At 45.5% G+C, this 26,219-nt stretch overlaps 1 protein-coding gene across 16 annotated transcripts in view; it reads left to right on the top strand.

The window, feature by feature from the left end:
- Positions 1-26,219, top strand: part of TSGA10 (testis specific 10) — a 75,098-nt gene that overhangs the window by 9,731 nt on the left and 39,148 nt on the right. For 5 of the 16 annotated variants that reach the window (XM_065591620.1, XM_065591670.1, XM_065591629.1 and 2 more), the window contains exons 3-10: positions 1,493-1,708; positions 3,390-3,455; positions 7,395-7,595; positions 14,360-14,515; positions 15,310-15,483; positions 15,627-15,704; positions 21,301-21,452; positions 23,326-23,441. In XM_065591620.1, the coding sequence (XP_065447692.1) occupies positions 1,493-1,708; positions 3,390-3,455; positions 7,395-7,595; positions 14,360-14,515; positions 15,310-15,483; positions 15,627-15,704; positions 21,301-21,452; positions 23,326-23,441 (1,159 nt within the window). Of the gene's footprint in view, positions 1-1,489; positions 1,709-3,389; positions 3,456-7,394; positions 7,596-14,359; positions 14,516-15,309; positions 15,484-15,626; positions 15,705-21,300; positions 21,453-23,325; positions 23,442-26,219 lie in introns of all 16 variants that reach the window. The other 11 variants (XM_065591662.1, XM_065591647.1, XM_065591659.1 and 8 more) reach the window with 7 other exon arrangements.

Genomic DNA, 26,219 nt, shown 5'->3' with positions numbered 1-26,219 from the left:
GCTGTCTATTTAGCCAGGGTTTGGGGATAGAGGGGATGATATAGGTTGTTTGTGTGGGGTAAGGGAAATTTTTTTACTGTGGATAGTTATTTCAGGTATGAAAGTGTCAAGCAGCAGCTGGCTTCCCCTTTGTTAGTTTTGTAATTTTAAATGTTGGTCATGTTATAGTTATAACTTGAAAGACATTTAAAAAAATAATGTATTCTTTCAACCAAGTGTGCAGATATCGCCCTTGCTGACATTACTTAGGTTTTGTCTGGTTTAAGACTCAACCACTTTACCTTTATCCATTCTCCAAGTTCATAACTGCATTGGGTTATTCATTCCATTGCACCAACTGGATCAGTTGTGGGGGAAATATGAAGCTGATCTCATCAGTTGTTGCAACTCATATTTCCATGTTAACTCTGTTAACAACAGGGGTGACAAAATTAGCACTGGCAAAATCCCAATTTTGACAGAACCCTCCAGAAGGAACAAACTTTTGTCCCAAACCACTCTTTGGGACCTCCCTGCTGAGAATGATTCAAGGGCAGGTCTGTTGACTGCTATTCATGCCTGCAGATATCCCAATAAAACATTGTGGTGATTGGTGTTAATTGCATCTGACAGATCCAATAATATCAGCATGGACACTTAATCCTTATCAATTACTATGAAATCATTCACCAGTGCAACCAGTGCAGTTTTTTTATATCATACCAGGTCTAAAGCCTGATTGACTGAGATCTCTGAAATCTGAGGACTCAAGAGATTGCCTGGGTGTCTGCCACAACTTTCCCCAAAAGTGAGTGGGTCAGAGCAAATTAATAGGTGGCATGATCATTGACATGTTATTGTTTCTTAAGCAGTTTCCTTAAGAACATCAGGTACCCCGTCCTCCTCCCCTTTAGGGGGATATTAACAGTCTTTACCAATAATGAACCTAGTACATCCCTGCTGGCTTTTACCACACAGGAAGCACATAGACCCCACATGCAGGTGGTGGAAAAGATACTTGCAAAGCCTTGGTGAGCAAGACTAATTTATATTCAGGCAGAGCATGAGAGCCATTTCTTCTCCCAGTATTATCAGAGGAATGCTACTGTAGCAGCTCAGTTTGTGAGGGTGGTCAAGGGGACACTGGAGGTTACATATCACACTGGGAGACCAACAAATGGTGTACATCACATGGAGAGAACAGCCAAAGAATCTGTGGAGCTGCTGATCAAAGGAAAACAACTAGGATGGATAAGAGAAATAAACAGAAGCAGATTGCTTAATTTTAGGGTGGAAATTAGGAGCCTGTTTCTTCACTGCCTTTTACCTTGGATAGTCATTTACGTCTCTACAAAATGCTACTAGTGTAAATTAATGAAAATTTTGGGCTTGTCAGTGTCTTACTAAACTGAGTGCAAAGTGTAAATAAATATTTATGCTGTGAAATGCCTCCAGTTTATATCTTTTAAGATTAAGAAAAGTAAAATGTCTTTGTTCTTCCTGGTCCTAGTAGATTGACGATCTGAAGAAGAAAAACCATGATTTAAAGCAACATGTTATGGAACTGCTTGATAGTAAGCAGGTGGTGGTGAGTCAGGTGGACAGTTTGACCAATAAGAATGAGTATCTGTGTAAAGAACTTGCTGTAGTTGACAAACTAGCTGAACAGCTGGAAAAAGAAAAAGAATTAGTCTTGGATACTGCTGACCAGGAGCTTGAGGAAGCAAAGGTATTAAATGCTAAACAGGGGGAACCAGTAAGTTTTATAAAATTTAACCTTTTGGGATGAAACTTTATAGCCATGGTTTCTGCCTGAAGGTAAATGATTTTTTTTTGTTTTTTTAATGTAAAATCTTACTCATTTTAAAACTTAAAAATGAATAAAGGAAAGAGAGAGTAATGGGTAATGAAGATTGGAACACTCCAACCTGATAAGTCTTGAAAAGGACTCCTAGTGTAATGGGTTAAACTGAATGTCTGAGGACAAGAGTTACGTTTAAATGGGGGAAGAGAGGTCAAGAGGAGGCTGCCACACATCTCATGATTTGTGGAAGTACCGCTGTATCTGTTAAGACTATAGCCAATATGATACATTTGGGAAGTGCTGCCATAGAGCCTGAAATATGGAAAAACTGGCTTCTCTGAGCTCAAAATAAAAAACTTAATTCGTTCCAGAGCAATACAAGAACCCTTTCCTTACCCTAAATAAATTATTCAAGTATATGACTGAACCTTTTGAGATCTTGTATCTTGAATTTATTCAGCAGATGAGGAAAGAGTACCATTTCAGTTAACTGTATATGAAAGTGAGAGGGAGAACACTAGTGTTCTAGAGCTTGTTGAATTTATTAAAAAGAGGACCAGATCCTCAGCTGATGTAAATTATCACAGATCAACTGAAATAAGTGGAGCTATGACAGTTTACACAAGCTGAAGATCTATCGTAGGATGAATATTTAGAGAATGAGTTTTTGTAGTAAATTAGATGAAGTAGTCCCAAATATTTAACTAAATTTTGGGCCCGTCTGGTGGGAGAAGAAGAATATCTCACATGAGAGAAGACATCCAAAGCCTCAGATTTTGTAATTTATTTTAGAACCAGAAAATCCATGAAGGCCCCAATTGTGCATTGCATCCATGTGAGCTGGCTCTTGTGCTTGTAAGAAGTCCTGTTGGGTTCAGTGCCGTGCACTGAAGAGTCTGCCTGTATGGAACTGATCGCAAGATTGGGGCAGTAATGACTGGAATATTGCCATTTAAAATGGCTGGAATGAACATTTTATGGGGGGTGCTGTGAGGAAGAAAGTAGCATACATCCTTGCTATTTTTTTTATATGGCCACTCCTGTGACAAAATGGTTGAGGGATGAAAGTTGTAATAGTTGTAGTAGAAAAGTGCTTTTGAGTATTCCAGTGAAAATTGCTTTTGATTTCACAGAGTGATGAAAAATCACACTTTGTGCATGGATAGTACATTTAGTGTGATGTATTAGCAGTGTTCAGAGGGAAGGTAGGCTGACCTATGCATGTGTGATTAACGTATCTACATGCTTATCTTCTTAGTCCTTGGAATACTCAAACTGGTACAATTTCCAAAAGTTTATTGAAAATGCAGATCTGGTAAAAGGGGATCCTGCACTTTCTTTTTGCTCACCCAGACAGACACTGCTCCTTCTTTGTCCTGATCCTGTACAATTTATGCAGGCAAAGTACTAATTGACTGCACATTTGTGTTCTAGTTAATTCTTAAAGGTTCAACTTCTTAAATAGCGGGTCTCCAGTCCAACCAACCTGGAAGAGTTGCTCCAATTAGATGCTTCAAAAGAATAAGAAAATGGGGCAAAAAATGCTGTATTTTCAGTTTACTACCTGAAAATAAATAAATGTAATCTGTATTACTTTTTATTCTAGACTCAAATTAGATGCCAGCAAAACAATATTAGAAAGTTGGAGCACACAATCAAAATACTTAGATCTGTAAGTTATATATGTATTCTTAATATTTTTACAGCTACGTATTTATGTAGGTTATTACTTTCAAAGATTAGAGGGGTAGGCGTGTTAGTCTGGATCTGTAAAAAGCAACAGAGAGTCCTGTGGCACCTTTAAGACTAACAGATGTATTGGAGCTTAAGCTTTCGTGGGTGAATGCATGCATCCGATGAAGTGGGCATTCACCCACGAAAGCTTATGCTCCAATACATCTGTTAGTCTTAAAGGTGCCACAGGATTCTCTGTTGCTTTTTAGTTTCAAAGAGCAATTAATACTAGTATACGTACATTTAATTGTCTTTTGGTTTTTACTGGTTCAATAAAATAGATTATGGAGAATATTTCCATTTCGGTGTATATTGGTAATTCTCATTCTTTAAATAGACTATAATATCTCCTTTATCTTTTAACTCACTTGGAATTTTGTTTTGTTTTTGAGAGTCTCATTAACTTTTCTACAAAATCCAAAATGATTGACTGCTCTGAATACTCCTAAAACAGAATTCTGCATATATGTGAAATACACACAGCCAGTATTTTATCCTTTAGATATTTATTTTAATATTCTGTCTTCCCCAAATGTTGATAACCATAACGTTGAAAAATATTTGGAAATCTACACAAACTTGTATAAACGTCTAATAAACAATTTATCAGCAAGAAAAACTTCTGAGTTACAAAATGGATGTATATTATTTGCTTCCAGATTAAATTGGTATAATTAATAGACTCCTTCATTTAACTGGGAAGTAATTTTTTGAATTTATCAAGATCACATGGACCTCTTACCATACTACAGTATTAAGCTTTTTCACAAATTTCTATGCCTACAGTATAAGGCTTTTGGTAATTACACTTGCTTCTTAGACCCCAGTCCTTTAATGAGCTCCCTGTAGAAGGACCCCTCTGCAGATCTCACTGCCAGATTAGGGCCTTAGTGGCTTTGATCCTGTGAGTAGGAATTGTGGGAATTAAGAGCCCCATGAATTGGGCCCCATGAAAGATTTTCCTGTGATCTTGTCATTGAACATTGCCAAGCAAAATAGCCTTTTTGTATTGTTATAGTTTTGCTAAATTGAGACATGTATTTATAGCACTTGTGCAATAAAATTAACTCGTATTGAAATGGGATTTTTCTCAGCCAAAACACAAACGGTGTACAGATCTTATTTCATGAACGTTCAACGATTTTTAAAGGTGACTTGTAAAACTAAACATTTGGTTTATCATCCAACAGCAATGAGTGCATATTTAAAAAACCCTTTCAAGCCTTCTTCCCTGCTTTATTTCTATTATATTAGAAAATCAGGTTTTGTCTATCCTTTTTTCCTGAAAGATTCTGTAGATGACTGGGGAGCTTGATGTAATATAAACCTATTAGGACTCTAATCAGGTCAAACTTGAGTGAAAGAGAAAGTGATTCTTATTCAGTTTAACATCTATTTAAATTTAAATTAATTAGAAATACTTGGGAGAAAAGATATCATTGTTAAAGACTCAGCACCTCTGCCTGCTCAAATAAAGGCTTGACACACTCCCACCCACCCCCCGCAGTCCACATCTGAGACCTCCAAAGAGTTCCCCCTCAATACTAAGGAAGATGTGGAAGATGTTACTTGACATTCCTGGCATTTTTAAAGTAAAAAAAACAAGCCGAAAAATATGGGTAGATCTTCTTTACACATCATAAAAAATAAAAAAAACCCACACCGTTTTTTTTCCTTTGCAGATGACCTTTAATTAACATAGTTACCTACACTCCAGTTTACTACCATCCTCAAAATTCACCATCCATTACCAACACCAGATATGACAACCTCATGTTTTTCCTACTAGTAGTAGTAGTAATAATTAGGGCTGTTGATTAATTGCAGTTAACTTCCGCGATTAACTGAAAAATTAATTGTAATTAATTGCAGTTTTAATCGCACTGTTAAACAATAGAATACCAATTGAAATTTATTAAATATTTTTGGATGTCTTTCTACATTTTCAAATATATTGATTTCTGTTACAACATAGAATACAAAGTGTACACTGATCACTTTATATTATTTTTGATTACAAATATTTGCACTGTAAAAATGATAAAAGAAATAGTATTTTTCAATTCACCTCATACAAATACTGTAGTGCAATCTTTGTTGTGAAAGTGCAACTTACAAATGTCAATTTTTGTTTGTTTGTTACATAACTGCACTCAAAAACAAAACAAAGCAAAACTTTAGAGCCTGCAAGTCCGCCCAGTCCTACTTCTTGTTCAGCCAATCGCTAGGGCAAACAAGTTTGTTTACATTTATGGAAGATAATGCTGCCCGCTTCTTATTTACAATGTCACCAGAAAGTAAGAACAGGCATTTACATGGGACTTTTGTAGCTGACATTGCAATGTATTTACATGCCAGATATGCTAAACATTTGTATGCCCCCTTCATATTTTGGCTACCATTCCAGAGGACATACTTCCATGCTGATGATGCTAGTTAAAAAAAAATGTGTTAATTAAATTTGTGACTGAACTCCTTGGGGGAGAACTGTATGTCTCCGGCTCTGTTTTACCCACATTCTGCCATATATTTCATGTTGTAGTAGTCTCGGATGATGACTCAGCACATGTTCGTTTTAAGAACACTTTCGCTGCAGGTTTGCAAAACCAATGTGAGATTTCTAACTGACCCAAGGTTTAAGAATCTGAAGTGCCTTCCAAAATTTGAGAGGGACAAAGTGTGGAGCATGCTTTCAGAAGTCTTAAAAGATTAACACTCCGATGTGGAAACTACAGAACCCAAACCACCAAAAAAGAAAATCAACCTTCTGCTGGTGGCATCTGACTCAGAGGATCAAAATGAACATGCATCGGTCCGCACTGCATTGGATTGTTATCAAGCAGAACCTGTCATCAGCATGGACGCATGTCCTCTGGAATGATGATTGAAACATGAAAGAACATATGATTCTTTAGTGTATCTGGCATGTAAATATCTTGCGACGCCGGCTAGAACAGTGCCAAGCGAATGCCTGTTCTCACTTTCAGTTGACATTGTGAACAAGAAGCGGGCAGCATTATTTCCTGCAAATGTAAACATTGTTTGTCTGAGCGATTGGCTGAACAAAATATAGGACTGAGTGGACTTGTAGGCTCTAAAGTTTTACATTGTTTTATTTTTGAATGCAGTTATTTTTTGTACATAATTCTACATTTGTAAGTTCAACTTTCATGATAAAGAGATTGCACTACAGTACTTGTATTAGGTGAATTGAAAAATACTATTTCTTTTGTTTTTTACAGTGCAAATATTTGTAATCGAAATAAATATAAAGTGAGCACTGTACACTTTGTATTCTGTGTTGCAAATGAAATCAATGTATTTGAAAATGTAGAAAACATCCAAAATATTTAAATAAATGGTATTCTATTATTGTTTAATTGTGTTAATTTTTTTTAATCACTCGACAGCCCTAGTTATAATATAATAATTAATCACTGCTATTTAAGTCAGTAGTTTAATCGTGCTTCCTGTTAACTTAGTGGTAATGTATCAAGGGTTAATCATCACTTCCCCATTTTGTCTTGGAGTTTATTTAGCTCAGGATTACCTTTTAATCAGGAAACATTCTCAAGTTGCCATCTAAGTACAAAATCTTTGTTATATTTAAGATGCTGAAAGTTTCAAGGAGAACTCTTGTAAAAGGAAAAGTAGTTCAGTTATTTAGTTTCTTCCATCTTAACATCCTATTAGATCAACTGTAGAATTACGTACTCATAGTTGGGAAAATGTTTCAAAATGTGAAAGTGCCAATATCCTCAAGCAGTTACTTCACTTTAATATTTTGAAGAGTATGTTTATCCACTTTGTGTTGAAATAAGTGCATTTTAAAATGTTATATTTCAATGAACACATTTTTTGTTTTGGCACTTAAAAGGTTATTTTAGAAACAGAATCTGAAAAAACACTAGGGAAGTCTCCTTCAAGACTTGATACCTTTATCAAGACATTGGAGGAGGACAGAGATTATTATAAAAGTGAAGCTGAGAATTTGAGGAAGATGTTTCGAAACACATCTTCAAGTCCTAAACACAGCCCCACTCGTAGCAGCATTTCAAAACATTCTTCACCTATCCAGGTAAGCTTGGAATACATTATAGTATAGCAGTCATGCATTTATTTTGTACTGAAATCCCTAACACAGGATGTGGCTCCAAATCCATGTTCAGTAATAAAATAGTCTATTAGTTATGAAAATGGATGTCAACCTCCAGCAATTCACACGTAGCTAAACACTGCCTTGTTCTAGATTTACATCTCCTTAAACACTTCTTAAGGCATACTGGGATTACAGTTAAATACTTCATAAGGTGTTTAATAAAAATAGTTCTTCTTCGAGTGCTTGCTCATATCCATTCCATTAGGTGTGCGCGCGCCGCGTGCACGATCGTCGGAGAATTTTCTACCCTAGCAACACCGGCGGGTCGGCTGTGGAGCCCCCTAGAGTGGAGCCTTCATGGCGCTGAATATATACCCCAGCCGACCCGGCGCCCCCTCAGTTCCTTCTTATCGCCCCTGACGGTCGTTGGAACTGTGGAGCGCGGCGTAGCTGTTCTCCACTCTCCCTAGCTTATTCCATTATTCACAGTTATAGTTATAGTTCTAGTTGTATATAGTTAGATAGTTGTTTATTCACTTTCTTAATAGTTGTTATATAGTTAAAGGGGATTAAGGGGGTTGTCTCCCCCTTTTTCCCCCAGCGCGTGGCCGGGCTCATGCCCAAGGCTCCCGGCTTCAAACAGTGCGCCTCCTGCGCTAAGCCTATGCCAACGAGTGACCCGCACGACTCGTGTCTGAAGTGCCTGGGAGAGTCCCATCAGACAGATAAGTGCAAGATCTGTAAGGCCTTCAGGCCGAGGACCAAGAAGGAGCGGGACTTTCGGCTCCGGCAACTCCTTATGGAGGCGGCACTTAGCCCGGACGCTCCATCGGCGCGTCAGGCCCCGGCACCTAGCACCTCGGTGCGCGGTGCCCCGGCGGCACCGACCATTCCGACCACGTCGGACAAGCCTCCACGGCACCGGACCTCGTCGGCACCGCACTCACAGCAAGTGCCTCGGCGCCGTTCATCATCCCTGGGACATAAAAAATCCCATAAGACGGGGACTGCCGTGCCGAAGACGCCGGCTCCCCCGGTGCCGGGGGTAGAGCCACGTCCGCCTGTGGAGCACCGAAAACAGGTGCCTCCAGCACCGTCGACTCCGGCTCCGAGACCGTTGAGTCCGGTGCAGACAGGGTCACCACCGCGACCGGCGGTGATACAGTGCCTCCCGTCGACCCCAGAGACCTTCGCGACGGCGAGAGACTTGATCGCTCTCACAGAGCCGGCACCGCCCCAACCACCGGCACCGTCGGCACCGTTGACTCGTCCGGTCCAATCCAGGGGGAAACCTGCCTTGATGCGTCCTCCATCGCAGGGGCTGGAACCACGGCACCGGTCCAGGTCCCGAAGCAGGTCCCCACGCCGCTCGCAGTCCCGGCGCCGGATATCACCTCGGCACCGGTCGTACTCGCGGCCAAGATCATCGTCGCGGCACCGCTCTACGTCTCGGCACCGCTATGATCGTCGGCACCGATCGACATCGAGACGTAGTTCTCGGCACCGATACGATCGACGCTCGACGTCGAGAGGCCGCTCCCGGCACCGGGCCTATTCAAGATCCAATTCCAGGTCCAGGTCGGACTCCCGGCACCGACGCGATTGTCGGCACCGATCCCGATCTCGGCACCGTTCGCCGGCACCGCACAGGGACCGTTCATCTCTGGACCGGCACCGTACGGCACCGTACCGTCCGGAGCTCGTCTCGGCGCGGTCGGCACCGCCATGGCCATCTCGATCAGTGTCCCGCTCCTCCGATGGGGCATCGAGATCGGCATACCCCCCTCAGGGACAGGCCGATGATCCGGACATGGGCCACTGGCAGGAGGTAGCGGAGGATCCCGCTCAGGGACCTTCGCACTGGTCGTTTTGGACCCCGTGGGCGTACCACCAAGCGCAAGGGGCTCCACCACCATCAGCCTCTCGCTCGGTGCACTCTGAGCGAAGGGCCCCAGAGTCCACCATCTCTCGCCCTCCTCCAGGGGGCATGGAGGCTTCCATGCCCACACCACCTGACGTCCTGGACCCAAGGGCAGGTGATGCTCCGTCCCAGGAACAGGGAGAACAGGACTCTCCCTTGGACCCCTTACCACCGGAGGCATCTTCCTCTTCCTCTCCGGATGAGGCAGTGGCGGGCACGTCGTGCACAGGTCCACCCCCAATAGATCTTCGGGCCCATCAGGACCTCTTACGTAGGGTGGCACGTAATATGGACCTTCAGGCAGAGGAGATAGTGGAGGTGCAAGACCCCATTGTGAACATCCTCTCTGCGGATGCCCCATCCAGAGTGGCGTTGCCCCTGATCCGCACGATCCAGGCTAACGCCACTACGATATGGCAAACTCCTGCCTCTATCCCACCCACAGCGAGAGGGGTGGAAAGAAAGTACTTTGTCCCCTCCAAAGACTACGAGTACTTGTATACCCATCCCCAGCCGTGTTCACTGGTGGTGTCATCAGTGAATGCAAGGGAGTGCCACGGTCAACAGGCTGCAGCGCCCAAATCGAAGGAGGCTAAGCGCCTCGATTTGTTTGGCCTTAAAGTTTATTCAGCCGGAGGGCTGCAACTTAGAGCGGCTAACCAGCAGGCGCTCCTGAGCCGCTACAACTTTAATTCCTGGAACTCTATGGGGAAGTTCAAGGAATTGGTTCCCCAAGAGTCCAGGGAGGAGTTTGGGGCCTTGGTAGAGGAGGGTAAGAAGGTGGCTCGGACCTCCTTACAGGCCTCCTTGGACATAGCGGACTCGGCTGCGAGAACCCTGGCTTCAGGTATCGCTATGCGGAGGATCTCCTGGCTTCAGGTTTCGGGTTTGCCTCCGGAGCTACAGCAAACCCTACAGGATCTGCCCTTTGAGGGACATGGATTGTTCTCGGACAAGACGGACTCTCGTCTGCAGAGCCTCAAGGACTCGAGAACAATCATGCGCTCCCTGGGGATGCATGTTGCGGGTCCCCAGCGCAGACCTTTTAGACCCCAGCCTCAACGTTTCTACCCCCCTCCACCTCGTCAGAGACAGGACTCTGCCAGAAGGCGGGGGCGAGGTGGTAGGAGAAGGTGGACTGGCCCTCAACCTGGTCAGAACCAGGGGCCACCAAGGCCACCTTCAGGCCCCAGGCAGAACTTTTGAAGGTGCGGTCGAGGACGGCGCCCCAGTCATCCCCCAGGATCCAGCCCCCTCCTTTCGGGATCGCCTTTCCCATTTCCACCGTGCTTGGTCCCTTATAACCACGGACCGTTGGGTCCTTCGCACGGTGGAGAGAGGATACGCTATCCAGTTTTCTTCATTCCCCCCCTCCCACCGCCCTTCCCCGTCCCTCTTCAGGGACCCTTCTCACGAGCAACTTCTTATACAAGAGGTTTCCACGCTCCTTGCTATGGGGGCCATAGAGGAGGTTCCAGTAGAGTTAAGGGGCAGGGGATTTTATTCCCGTTACTTCCTGATCCCCAAGTCCAAAGGGGGTCTGAGACCCATCTTGGACTTGCGCGGACTCAACAAATTTATATAAAGTTGAAGTTCCGCATGGTCTCCTTAGGAGCCATTATCCCTTCTCTCGATCCTGGAGACTGGTTCGCCGCCCTCGACATGAAGGACGCATACTTCCATATAGCAATCTACCCGCCTCACAGGCGCTTCCTACGCTTTGTGGTAAACAAGGTGCATTACCAATTTGCAGTCCTTCCCTTCGGCCTATCCTCGGCCCCAAGAGTGTTCACGAAATGTATGGCTGTCGTGGCAGCATACCTTCGTCGGCAAGGGATACAGGTGTTCCCGTACCTAGACGACTGGCTGGTACGCGGTCGCACCAAAGAGCAAGTTCGGGCTCACGTCCACATGATAGTGCACACATTCAACAAGTTGGGCATCCTACTCAACAAGGACAAATCCACTCTAGAACCTACCCAGAGAATAGAATTCATCGGAGCAGTCCTAGACTCCAGACGTGCACAAGCCATCCTGCCAGACAACCGCTTTTGTACCATCACGAGCCTCATTCAAGGGCTCAGGGCCTTCCCAACTACCACAGTGAGGTCGTGCCTCACCCTACTGGGTCACATGACTTCCTGCACGTACGTAACCAGGCATGCCAGACTTCGGCTTCGCCCTCTCCAGACCTGGGCGTCATCGATATACCGCCCACATCGGGACAGCCTGAACATGGTGGTCACGGTCCCGAACTCGGTCCTGACCTCCCTCACCTGGTGGCTAGATCACAATGTGGTTTGCGAGGGGATGCCATTTCACGCCCCACAACCCTCTCTGCACCTGGTCACAGACGCTTCATCTCTGGGTTGGGGCGCCCATCTCAACGAACACCATACCCAGGGCCTGTGGACTGCACCCCAGCTAGCCCTGCACATCAATGTTCGGGAACTGATGGCGGTGCGCCTGGCGTGCCAGGCATTTCTCAATCTCCTACGTGGCCGCTGTGTGTTAGTTCTCATCGACAACACCACGGCCATGTTTTACATCAACAAGCAAGGAGGAGCACGTTCATCAATTCTATGCCAAGAGGCCATTCGCCTGTGGGACTTCTGCATCGCCCACTCAATCCATCTCACGGCATCGTTCCTCCCTGGAGTCCAGAACACTTTAGCGGACCGACTCAGCAGGTCCTTTCAGACGCACGAGTGGTCTATCCGTCCGGACATCATACATTCCGTCTTCCAGAAGTGGGGGTTTCCCCAGATAGACCTGTTTGCATCTCGAGACAACAGAAAGTGCCACGTGTTCTGCTCCCTGCAAGGTCGAGCTCCGGGCTCCCTCTCGGATGCGTTTCTCCTTCCCTGGAAAGACCACCTGTTTTATGCCTTCCCTCCGTTTCCTCTGGTCCACAAGGTACTGCTCAAATTGCGCAGAGACCAGGCACAGGTAATTCTGATCGCTCCAGCGTGGCCGAGACAACATTGGTACACCACACTGTTGGAACTCTCGGTTCAGACACCGATCCCGCTCCCATTGTGTCCAGATCTCATCTCGCAGGACCACGGCCGGCTGCATCACCCCGACCTGCAATCGCTCCACCTCACGGCGTGGTTGCTCCATGGTTCACCCAGGCAGAGCAACAATGCTCGCACTCGGTCCAACAGATTCTGCTGAGCAGTAGGAAGCCTTCAACACGGACCACATACTTGGCCAAGTGGAAGCGGTTCTCCTGTTGGTGCGAACAACGAGCCACGTCCCCGTTACAGGCACCTATTCCTCTCATATTGGAATATCTCCTCTCCCTAAAACAGCAGGGGTTGGCGATATCTTCAATTAGAGTCCACCTGGCCGCTATATCGGCCTTTCACCCAGGGGAACTCGCGTCCTCGGTATTCTCTAACCCGATGGTCGTTAGATTCCTCAAGGGCTTAGACCGGATGTACCCACAACAACGTCAGCCCGTTCCGACGTGGGACCTCAACCTGGTTCTCTCCAAGCTCACAGGTCCTCCATTCGAGCCACTGGCCACCTGTTCACTTTTGTACCTATCCTGGAAGACAGCCTTCCTCGTAGCCATCACCTCAGCAAGGCGCGTTTCTGAACTCAGGGCGCTTACATCCGAGCCCCCTTACACAGTTTTCCATAAGGATAAAGTGCAGCTTCGTCCACACCCTGCCTTTCTCCCTAAGGTGGTTTCTCCATTTCATATCAACCAGGATATATTTCTCCCGGTCTTTCATCCTAAACCACATGCTACTCGCCAGGATCAACGTTTGCATTCTCTGGACGTACGCAGGGCCCTGGCTTTCTATATTGACCGCACAAGGCACTTTAGAAAGACGACGCAACTCTTCGTTGCAGTGGCCGACCGAATGAAAGGCTTACCGGTCTCCTCACAACGCCTATCCTCCTGGATTACGTCCAGCACCGCACCTCACCGCTCACTCCACGAGGGCCCAAGCTTCCTTGACGGCTTTCCTGGCGCAAGTTCCGATCCAGGACATTTGTAGAGCGGCGGTTTGGTCATCAGTCCACACGTTTACAGCTCACTATGCACTAGTGCAGCAGTCCAGGGACGATGCTGCATTCGGATCAGCGGTTTTGCACACAGCAATGTCTCACTCCGACCCCACCACCTAAGTTGGGCTTGGGAGTCACCTAATGGAATGGATATGAGCAAGCACTCGAAGAAGAAAAGACGGTTACTCACCGTTGTAACTGTTGTTCTTCGAGATGTGTTGCTCATATCCATTCCAAACCCGCCCCCCTTCCCCACTGTCGGAGTAGCCAGCAAGAAGGAACTGAGGGGGCGCTGGGTCGGCTGGGGTATATATTCAGCGCCATGAAGGCGCCACTCTAGGGAGCTCCACAGCCGACCCGCCGGTGTTGCTAGGGTAGAAAATTCTCCGACGATCGTGCACGCGGCGCGCGCACACCTAATGGAATGGATATGAGCAACACATCTCGAAGAACAACAGTTACAACGGTGAGTAACCGTCTTTTTTGTGATAGTTAGGCAATTACTAGCCCAAAACAAGGTGAATCAAACCCTTTAGTTCCATGATATAAAATGAGTAGAGAATACTAAGTCAGATTAAGACTGAGTTTTTGCACATGAAAGATTTCCAATCTCCATTTAGTGTTTGTATTTAGTATATAACATTGATAAAAATGCATATGCATCTAGTTTTGATTGTGTTGAATCTGTTCAGGGCTGGGCTTTCTATATTGTGTGTGTGTGTAGTAGTAGTTTCAAAACCTAAAGTACTAGGAAATGTGTACAAATTTGTTTCATTAAACTTTTTTGACATTCTTTAAGGGAATGAGTTTAGATCCAGAAGTTATGAAAATATTCAGAGAACGTGAAGAACTTAAGTCAATGCTGGAAAAATATGAGCGCCACATGGCAGAAATTCAGGGTAACATCAAGGTTCTAACAGCTGAGAGAGACAAAATCGTCATTCTTTATGATCGGGTAATTGTATTCACAGGAGCAAGAAAGATAGTGGAAAAATCATATTTGAAACACTTTAAAGGAAAAAATATGTTAGTCTTGTACTTGCATTAGAAATTCAGGTCTCATCTACACTGGAAGATTCTATGGTTGAGGTTTATCCCTTTTCGGGATGGCACTTAGGCAGGTGTTTAAGTCCCCTTGACTTCAATTTAAGCTCATTCATAAATGCTGTCCTGAATAGGGATGCTTTCCTGAATCGAAGAATATATACATGAGTCATTGCATTCAGACTTTGACCTCATTACCCACAACGTTGCTGAGGTGCACTTGTATCACTAGTCACATGTCTTGTGATTAAAGTTGGTCAGAAATTTTTGTGAAAATGTTGACTTTTTGAAAAATCCAAAACTGAAATATTTCTGCCAATAATGTAAATAGTTTGATTTGGACATGCCACTGCAGCATCTTATGGGAGTTGTAGTTTTGGTGCCTCATGCTTCTATTTTCTTCTATAGGCCAAGCTTCCTGTTCAGACTATATCTCCCATGATGCACCATAGTCTTTCTTGATGAGAGCAAGTGATGCAGCATTGGAATGTTCAGGTGCTTCGTTTTTCAATGGAAAAAATCTCAATTTTCTGCAGAAAGCAGACTTTGTTTTTGCGCAAAAAAAAAAAAAAAAAAATTCAGTGAAAAATCCAATTTTCTGTTAGTTTTGATGGAAAATTTTTGACAAGCCTTATTTGTAAAATATGTAGTCCATAATATGTTACATTATCTGTTTCACATTTCACATGTGTTTAAAAATAACAGGCACAGGAAGAAATATCCCGACTTCGCCGAGATGTTATCAAATCCCCCAAGATTCCTAAAACTACTGTGACAGCCCAGGCTATCTTAAGGCGTGTGGAGACAGAAAGGGATACGGCTCTTTCTGATTTCCGAAGGATGACCACAGAACGAGATAGCCTCAGGGAGAGGTTAAAGGTTTGATTTTTATCCCAGCTTGTTATAGCATCGTAGTATAGTTAAGTTTGCGATGTGGTATCCAATATGTGTTTAAACTAAATGTATGCAATGAACTTTAAAAATAACGTTTTGTATGTATTTTTTGTTGTTGTTTGAAACAGATTGCCCAGGAGACTGCATTTAATGAGAGGGCTCACCTGGAACAGAGAATTGAAGAGCTAGAATCAACAGTTCAAGATGTAAGGAAAATATGTCTTGTTTACATATAGAATTGTTATTAATGTCATAAAGGTGACATTTGTGGTTCAAGATCTGCAGGTATAGTTTTAGGGCCCGCTTTTCTAAATGCACATATGAATAACTGTACATGCCTGAATAGTCCCATTTAAGTCAATTTGATTGTTCAGATGAGTAAAATGTTTGCTGGATTGAGTCCTTAATTTATAAAAGAAAAACATTAATAAAGAAAATGTACATATTAAATGTATCGTTTCAGAGATTATAGTGTTTGAAGTAAAAACTTGAGTTCATCCACATTGAAGAATGCAGTGGAAGCTTGTATTGCTCTCAACTTGAGATTCTAATATACCAGTAACTGAACATTTACTTACAAGCAGGGCTTAAATTCATCCAGAGCCCACCACAGCAGAGCTCTGGTAAATATTTTCAAACCCATGGGAGCCTTGTGGCTCGGGGCTTCAGACCTGCGGGAGCCCTGGTAGTGGGGGAGGGGGCTCCGGAAAATAATTGTTGAGAATTTAAGCCCTGATTTACAAGTTTAAATAGTTGTTCTGTACTATTCATTCTCTTGGGAATCCCCTTGGTTAACAGACACCCTTTTCTTTATGCAACTCATTTGATAAATATGGAGGCTGGTACTTCAATATTCGGTCTTGTGATTTTAATGTTGAGAAAGTTGCTGAATGTACAGGAGTCCTATTGATTTGCTCTCAAATGGTTTGACCATTGATTAGAGTAATGTAGTGAATCAGTAAACTAGGAGAGAGAAGAAGGTGGAGAATTTGTATAGGGTTTTTTTTTTCTTACAGTGTTAAATCTTTAAATAGATTAGAGCAGGTGATTTCTTTGACTATTAAGCTGAAACCTTTTACTAATCAAGCTGTTATCTTTTTGAAGTGATCTGATTTTAATGTTGGTTTGCAGGGAATCCAAATTGAGATTCTGGAATGATTCTTTGTTTCTGGACTACAGAACTGAGGGAACTACAGGGATAGCTTAATAAGACTTAAATTGGAGCCTTATGCTCTACAGTAATCTATCTGGGTGTCTTTGTTCAGGAGAGAGCTATGTCTTACATTTTTGACGCAGTGATTTTACTGCACTGTGATTCTTTCACTCAGTATTATTATTATTATTATTATTATTACCATCATCATCATCATGTTACAATACCTTGTGCTATATCATCCAACTCTGTGATTTTTAATTCTTTTAGGCACCATATGACTTTTATGGTTGGGCATAAGCACCAAACCAAGTTTTCCACTAGCGGGGCAACCTACTATTAGAGCTGAAAGATATGACCCAGTAACTCACACTTTCTTTCTATCATCTGTCTCAGGCAAATAGTATAGTTTTGCCAGTGCTGCTCTATGTCAGATACATAGATATGATACAAGAAAGATGAGACGCACACTCCAATTTCTTTCCATTGATCAGTGGGCTTTGAATCAGGCCCTGAGCACAGAAGATGCTATGGAGATCTGCCTTTCAAATAAAAGATTTACAGTACAAATCAGAGTAGAATTTGAACTAGCAGAAGAAATATTCTATATAAGACATATTCTTTTTTGAGTGATTGCTAATGTCAAGTCCAATTAGGTGTGTGCGTACCGCGTGCACAACAGCCTGAAGATTTTTCCCCTAGCAGTATCAGTAGGGTCGGCCTGGGCACCCCCTGGGGTCGCGCCTTCTTGGCGCTGGATATAGGGCCCTGCCAACCCGCCGTCCCCTCAGTTCCTTCTTGCTGCCAGTGATGGCTAGCTGGAAAGTCCCGTAGCTTTTGCCTCGGCAAGCACGTTTTCTTGGCAGTGTCCTTTCTCTCCATTGTATATACTTGTAGTTAGTTATTAGTAGTTAGTGGTAGTTTCTTAAGTTTCCTTTGGGGGTTCTCCCCCCACAACGATCCCCCAGCACCGGGGCATGCCTCGGTCCCCAGGCTTCAAGGCATGTATAGACTGCTGCAGGTCTGCCCAGAAGCGATCCGCACACTTTGTGCTTACGTCTCTTAGCGAGGGTTATCTCAGGGAGCACTGCAAAATTTGCAGAGGGTTCTGTCTTAGGACCTCTCCCGTCTAAAAGACCGGGATCAGCGCTTCCGTATTTTACTCATGGAGGCAGCTCTTTGACCCCAGTCAGACCCCAGCACGCTGGAGCCAGCCCCAAGCACCTTCTCTTTGGTGTGCAGTGCGCCGGCACCCTCGACCCGCGAGCCGGTGCCAAGGAAGGACTCTTCCAGAGACCCTCAGCACCACCATAACTCCATGCACAGAGCCATGCCACAGACCTCCGTGAGGCACCAGTCACAATCCCCGGTACCTCAGAAGAAGAAACCTGACAGAGGTCGTTCTCCAGCCAGGCCTAAGGACCAGGCGGCTCAAACGTCATGGGTTTTGTCGACTCCTGCCCCAGTAGGGGTTCAGTCATGTCCGGACCCCCATCACTTGCCAGCCCGCCACAATGAAGACCTGCAGCTCCCCTCCACACTGGAGGCGTTTGAAGCTGTGTCGGGTCTCTTGGCACTTATGGTGCCAACCTCCCCTCCAAGATGGGAGAAGTTGCTGGCACTGGTTCAGGCCCTGGTGCAATCAATGGGCAAGCTGGCGATGATGGGTCTATGTGCACCATTCCTGGCGCACTGCTCTCTGGCACCTGCCGCTTGTGTGGAGGAGCCGCACCAGTCCCACAGCTCGCAGTATCGATCCACAGCACCAAGGGGTTTTGCACCTCCGTGGTTGTCCCAGTTGGAGACTTCAGAGTCGGAAGCGGAGTTATCACGCTCCAGTAGGAGCAGTAGGTCCCCATCCCGCAGAGACCATCAGCCTTACCTGGCATCGTGGCCAAGTCAGTGGCAAGCCCTACCTCAGTGGCCCTTCTGGACACCCTGGGCCTATCACCAGAGCCAGGGATCCAGGTCGGTGTTGGTAGTCTCAGAATCCTTTGGGCTGCCGCAGACACCTTCAGCACCAGGGACATCAACGGTAATGCAGCCGATCACGATACCAGCATTGACTGTTCCCACACTGATACCATCTGAGGCACCGCCACCGACGCTCTTGGCTCCAGGAACCTTCCCGTCGGCTTCAGTAACAGAGATCCTCGCTCTTTGGGACCCCAGAGGGGCTAACGGCAGAGAGCAGGCTCTGGATCCAGTCAGTCTCTCGTCCTCTTCCTCCCCGGATGAGGCAGTGGTTGGCACATCGACTGCTCTGGCCTTGGAAGACAGCAGGATTCTACAACAGCTGCTGAGACAGGTGGCCCAGAACCTTAACATTAAGACAGAGGAAGTGGTGGAGGATGCAACTCTATGGTGGATATCCTTTTTCCTCCTGGACCATCCCGTGTTGCGCTGCCACTGATAAAGACTATCAGTGAAGTCACTAAGATCCTGTGGCAGACCCTGGCCTCTTTGCCTCCTACCGCTAAGAGATGAGCGGAGGTAGTTAAACCCTCTTGGAGGGGACAAACCTCTTTATACACACACCCCGCCGGATTCCCTGGTAGTGGATGCGGCCAACCAGTGCGAGCACCAGGGATACCAGGGGCCCTCCGCAAAAAATTGAGAGGCCAAAAAATTAGACCTTTTTGGGAGAAAGGTGTACTCACGCTCCTGCCACACAGCAGAAACATTTTTAGGCTGCAGCTCCCGCAGAATAGGCAGGAGAGCTTGCAGAGGACAAATAGGAACTCCAGGAAGAGACCTCACCCCTCGTCTGGTCAGGGCTCTGGCCAGTCGAAACCTTCATCAGGCCAGAAGCAGGACCTTTGACGGTGCGAACGAGAACGGCGCACCAGTACAAAGACTGGATCCATCCTGCCTTACCTTTTCATCCCATGCAACGCAACAGGAAGTGCCAGCAGTTTTGCTCCTTCCTGAATCATAGCCCAGGCTCCATCACGGATGCACTCCACCTTCCTTGGGGGGACCACCTCCTCTATGCGTTTCCTCCCTTCCCTCTTGTTCACAAGGTGCTCTTCAAAGTTCAGAAGCCTCAGTGATATTGATAGACCCAGCCTGGCCCCATCAACATTGGTACACATCTCTCCTGGAAATGTCTGTAGAAGCCCTAATCACGTTGCCCCTCTTCCCAGACTTGATAACTCAGGATCATGGCCATCTCCAGCACCCGAACCTCAAGTCATTCCACTCACAGTGTGGTAGCTCATGGCTTGAACCCGATGGAGCTCTTCTGTTTGGACCCGGTCATAGAAATCCTCCTTGGCAATAGGAAACCCTCCACCAGGGCTACCTACCTGGCCAAATGGAAGAGATTTTCAATCTGGTCAGTGCAACACCATCTGTCTCCGACGCTCATGTCTATTTCCCTTATATTAGACTACCTTCTCCATCTTAAGCAGAAGGGGCTGTCCATGTTGTCAATAAAGGTTCACTTGGCCTCCATCTCTGCCTTCCATCCAGGTGGAAAGGGCTGGTCGGTCTTTGCCAACCCTAAGGTCAACAGTTTCCTGAAAGGTCTCGACAGGCTATATCCGCATGTCCGACAGCTGGTCCCGGCCTGGAACCTCAATCTGGTGCCGCCCTTAGAACCGCTGGCAACATGCTCTCTGCTCTACCTCTCGTACAAGGTGGTGTTTCTGGTAGTTATAACCTCAGCCAGGAGCGCTCAAGGCCTTAACATCAGAGCCTCCTTACACTGTGTTCTACAAGGACATGGTTCAGCTCAGACCCCAGCCAGCATTCCTCCCTAGGGTTGTCTCCCAGTTTCAAGTCAACCAGGACATTTCTCTCACAGTTTTCTACTCTAAGCTGCACGCAAGCAGCAGGGAACAAAGACTTCACTTGCTAGATGTTCACCGGGCATTAGTCTTTTACATTGAGCGAACCAAATCATTCTGGAAGTCCATTCAGTTGTTCATCGTGGTAGCAGACAGAATGAAAGGGCTTCCAGTCTCCTCCCAAAGGATTTTGTCATGGATCATGTCTTGCATCTGGGACTGCCACGACCTGGTGAAGGTACCTGCGCCTCCGCTCACAGCACACTTCACCAGGGCACAGGCTTCATCAGCAGCGTTCCTGGCACATGTTCCAACCCAGGAAATATGCAGAGTGGCGACGTGACCCTCTGTTCATACATTCATATCGCATTATGCCATTACCCAGCAGGTCAGAGACGATGCAGCCTTTGGTAAGCGGTGCTGCAGTCAGTGAACATTTAAGCTCCGACCCTGCCTCCAAATTTAGGCTTGGGAATCACCTAATTGGAATTGACATGAGCAGTCATTCGAAGAAGAAAAAACAGTTACCGTCTCATAACAGTTGTTCTTTGAGATGTGTTGCTCATGTCCATTCCAATACCCACCTATCCACCCCTCTGTCAGAGTAGCAGGCAAGAAGGAACTGAGAGGTTGGCAGGGCCCTATATCGAGCACCGTGAAGGCATGACCCCAGGGGGTGTCCAGGACAACCCTACAGATACTACTAGGGGGAAAATCTTCCGTCTGTCGTGCACGCATGCGCACACGCACCTAATTGGAATGGACATGAGCAACGCATCTCGAAGAACAACAGTTACAAGAAGATTAGTAACTTTTTTCCCCGGCAGTTCTTAATGTCTAGTCATTTTACTCCTATAGCTTGACAGTGAACGTTTGGAACAAATATCAAAGATAGCACTGATGAAAGAGACCATAGATTCTGTGGAAATGGAGATGAAAATATTGGCAAGAAGGGCACTGGATTCAGAAAGTGAGCTCAGCAGACAAAAAGCAGAATGTGGTTCACTAAGGTAAATAAAAGCATATACATAAAAACTATTGCAATTATAAAATAAGCATATATCCACTGTTTTGTCAAAGCTATTCTGTTTGTTTAAAGGAGAAGGAGCTTGTGACAGACTGTTCTCATGAGGGGCGCTCAGATTTGTAATCAGCTCTCCTCCCTTCCCCAGCCTTCACCTTGGTCTGATATAGCCTAGGTTTGTTGACCTTCAGAGCATGCTGCAAGGCATATCTATTTTCTCTGGCTTTTGCAAAAGGTGAAATTTGATGGGGATTGAGGTTTATGTGGGGTTAGGGATTTTTCTAGGAGTGTTTAAGAGTTACATTTTATTGGATATTGTCAGCAGCTAATTTTATATTTAAGTTTTGTAACTCCTTTAAGACCTTTCTTTACTTCTATAAATTGAAGTAAATACAGAAACAAACTTACATTTCATGTAATAGCCAGGTTTCAGCCTCCTCAAGCTGCCCTCTCTCTGTCCTTGAGAGGCGCTCCAAGAGGAGGAAATGATATTGGAGCTTCTTTCAAGGACTGGAGCTACCAGGCTGACTGAAACTTCTAGCCACTGCTAAGAGCCACTAGTGGGACAAGAGCCATGAGCCACCCTCAGGAGAGGACTACAGGGAAGAAGGCAAGTTAGGCAGCATGTGCAGGAGGGAAGAGGGGAATCAGGTGGCAAGGGAGAAAGATCAACAAAAGGGAAGCATGTGCAGAGAATTGGGGAAGAAGAGGACAAGGTGGCACAGAAGCATGTACAGGAGAGAGGGGAACACATTGGAAGGAAAGATATTGTGATTCTTTTCCAAGACGGTAAAAAAGCTACTCCCTTTAAACATACTTCAGATACATGTCTACTGTTACTTACAAGTAATTGCTGTAGTTGCTATGTGAATGTTGCACTGTTACAAATAGATCTGTGATGGACAGGAGAGCTGCTCCGCAGAATTGTGAATGCGAGTGGGGCTGGCCCATGATACACTCTCTCTCTTTTAAGATGTGGCCCAATATTATGAAAACATCTGAGAAACCCTGCTCTAAAGTTACTGCTACTTCCTGTTAGTCTCTGAGCTTCATGAGCACCATAAAAAAAAAATCGGTGTTCTTTATCTTAATTTCAATTATTTTTAAGATTGTTCTTGTTATACCTTCAAAGTAGCACTAATAGCTCTTTTCAGTTCCAAAGCACAGTATGAGCAGGTATAATCTTCACTATCTAACTCAGGGATCGGCAACCTTTCAGAAGCGGTGTGCTGAGTCTTCATTTATTCACTCTAATTTAAGGTTTCGCGTGCCAGTAATACATTTTAATATTTTTAGAAGGTCTCTTTCTATAAGTCTATAATATAGAACTAAATTATTGTTGTATGTAAAGTAAATAAGGTTTTTAAAATGTTTAAGAAGCTTAATTTAAAATTAAATTAAAATGCAGAGCCCCCCGGACCGGTGGCCAGGACCCGGGCAGTGTGAGTGCCACTGAAAATCAGCTCACGTGCCGCAGGTTGCCTATCCCTGATCTAGCTCTATCAGTGCACTTCAGTCATGATTTATAACAGTTTGTATCTTTGCCCATCCCAGTCTTAGGCATTTTCTAATCAGAGCTTATAGTTGATTAAAAGCTTTTTTTATCTTATTCTAATCCTTTGAGCTGTCCAGTCTCTCAAAACATCTCTAATTCTGTGCGATTCTTCACAGGAATAGACCAGCGTTCATAATTAAAGATAGACTAAGATAAATGTTGGTGCAATATCCGAGATTACTTGAAATATCTCAAGAAATGCTGATTTACTTAACTTTGGCAGTTGTGGTGACATTACAGAATGTGAGAAAAGCCATATTAATATATGTTTGCATTAAAGCTGTCACTCTTAATACTTCTACAGCTTATTAAATGAAAAGACAGAACAGAGTCTTTCAGAGACGCAGCGACATCTTGCTAAAAAAAAATATGAATTACAACTTACCCAGGAGAAAATTATGGTTTTGGATGAAAAAATTGGTGAGTTAGATATTTAGTTAAAATTAATGGTAGTATTGCTTTCTCTTCCTCACTTCTTCCACGAAATATAAAAAAGTAATGTTTAATCAACCATTTTATTTTAAGTGTTCAAGTAGTACAAAGGCAAAACAATGAATTCGTCTCGAGAAATTCAATATTAAAATAGTTTTATATTTTATGGCTATTGGAAAGCATATGGGTACATCAAAATTTTTTTTCTTACTTTCATCAACAAAAAGCAAATAACTTATTTTCTGTTTTTAGAAGGAGTTTTCTCCCTATCTCAGACCAGCATAATTAAGATGGTTATCAATAAAGTTATTCCTGATAAACTACTCATACTATTAGTTGAACAATAAGTTTTGTTACCCATTTGATTTGTTTGGGCTCATCAGTAATATTTGCTTAACAAACTGTAGCTCCCAATCCTGCAAGGTGCTGAGATAGGGTGTTGTAAAAATAAATGAATGTTTGAAGCACTCGAATACTGTAGTGATGAGCGCCATAGAAAAATTAAGGAGGAAATTAATAACAGTTTCTTCAAACCAGAGTATGAATAGTATGCAGTAATTCTGTCTTGGGAGCACATGTTGTTCAATAAGGAGAAAACAAATACTGAATAGCAGCTCACTGAGTGAGCACCCCTTATTCTGTACTCTGAATGAGGCAGGGGAAAAACTGTAATAATATAACTAATGATGTATGATAATATGTATGCATAAGGAGACTGAACTAAAGTAGCACAGGCAACCTTAATTCTGGTCTGTCATAACTTTTGAGTTACTTCTGGGGGAATTCTGCGCCTTGCAGGGGTGCAGAATTCATTTCTTGGCTCCCCTGCAGAAAAATGGGACAGCAAAGAAATCTGTGGGGTATACACGCCCCTTCCGCAGCAGCCCAGGCACGTCTGCTGGGAGCAGCTGGCAGCAGAGAGCAGATCACCGCAGGGGAGAGGAGGGATGCTGGGCATGCGTCCATGGAGAGACGTTAAGGGGGTGGGGCTGAGCACCTGTCTGCGTGCGAATGGGTGAGAGAGATTCACTGTGTCCCTCTCGTTGCTGTTGCTGCATCCTGGGCTTGGAGACATAGGGCTGTGTGAAGCAAGCTCTGTCCCTCAGGCAGAGCAAAAATGTAACAACTAAACAGGCAGGCTGCTAATCAGGGGTGAAAGTAACTTAAAGGACTTACCGGTATTCCGGAGTCCTGAGCAGGGGTGTGGCCTCAACCGGAAGAGGCGGGGCCTTTAAATACCCGGGGGTCCCCACAGCAGTCGGCGCCCCGGGCCCTTTAAATCACTGCCGGAGCCCTACTGCTGCTAACCCAGGGCTCCGGTGGCGATTTAAAGGGCCCAGGGCTCCAGCCACTGCAAGGAGCCCCGGGCCCTTTAAATCGCCAGTCTGGGGAAGCCGGTCCAGTCCAGCACGGTGTACTGGCTCTTGCCGGTAAGCCATACCGGACCGGACCGGCTTACTTTCACCTCTGTTGCTAATGTTCCCATTCTTAATCAATTAAAGCTCCTTTACCTTGCCAGAGTGGTGTAAAGGAGACTTATTTTAGATGACAGTAATGTAATTCTCAGCTAGGAAGGTCAAAGTGCTTTCTTGCTTTTTTTCCTTTGCCAGAGAGGCACAATTGGGTTAGACTACAGCTCAGGATCTATTTTACTTATCCATTTAAAAAACTGAAGGACAATGATTAGCAAAACTGTATGATTCTTCTTCGAGTGCTTGCTCATATCCATTCCATTAGGTGTGTGCGCGCCGCGTGCACGATCGTCGGAAGATTTTTACCCTAGCAACACCGGCGGGTCGGCTGTGGAGCCCCCTAGAGTGGCGCCTTCATGGCGCTGAATATATACCCCAGCCGACCCGGCGCCCCCTCAGTTCCTTCTTACCGCCCCTGACGGTCGTTGGAACTGTGGAGCGCTGCTTAGCTGTTCTCCACTCTCCCTAGCTTATATTGTTGTATCATAGTTATAGTTATAGTTATAGTTATAGTATTTGTAGTAAATTAGTTAAGTAGTTTTAAAGTTGTTCTAAGTAGTCCAGGGGATTAAGGGGGTCGTCTCCCCCCTTTCTCCCCCGGCCGCGGGGCCGGGCTCATGCCCAACGCTCCCGGCTTCAAGCTGTGCGCCTCCTGCGCTAAGCCTATGCCCACGAGCGACCCGCACGACTCCTGTCTGAAGTGCCTGGGAGAGTCCCACCAAACAGATAAGTGCAAGATCTGTAAGGCCTTCCGACCAAGGACCAAGAAGGAGCGGGACTTTCGGCTCAGGCAACTCCTGATGGAGGCGGCACTTAGCCCGGACACTCCTTCCACGGGCAAGGCCCCGGCGCCTAGCACCTCGGTGCGCAGTGCCCCGGCGGCACCGGCTATGACGACCACGCGAGTGGCGTCAGACAAGCCTCCCCGGCACCGGACCTCGTCGGCACCGCAAGCACAGCAAGTGCCTCGGCGCCAGTCATTATCCCCGGGGCATAAAAAAGCCCATAAGACGGGGACATCCGTGCCGAAGACGCCGGCTCCCCCAGTGCCGGGGGTAGAGCCGCGCCCACCGGTGGAGCAACGAAAACAGGTGCCTCCAGCACCGTCGACTCCGGCGCCGAGGCCGTTGAGTCCGGTGCAAATAGCGTCTCCTCCCAGGCCGGCGGTGATACAGTGTCTCCCGTCGACTCCAGAGACCTTCGCGGCGGCGAGAGACTTAATAGCTCTCACGGAGCCGGCACCGCCTCAACCACCGGCACCGACTGCACCGTTGACTCGCACGGTCCAGTCGAG

Source organism: Chrysemys picta, chromosome 1 (assembly GCF_011386835.1).
Source record: "Chrysemys picta bellii isolate R12L10 chromosome 1, ASM1138683v2, whole genome shotgun sequence".
In the NCBI taxonomy this organism is placed as follows: Eukaryota; Metazoa; Chordata; order Testudines; family Emydidae; genus Chrysemys; species Chrysemys picta.
This window is presented reverse-complemented; position numbering and strand designations above follow the sequence as displayed.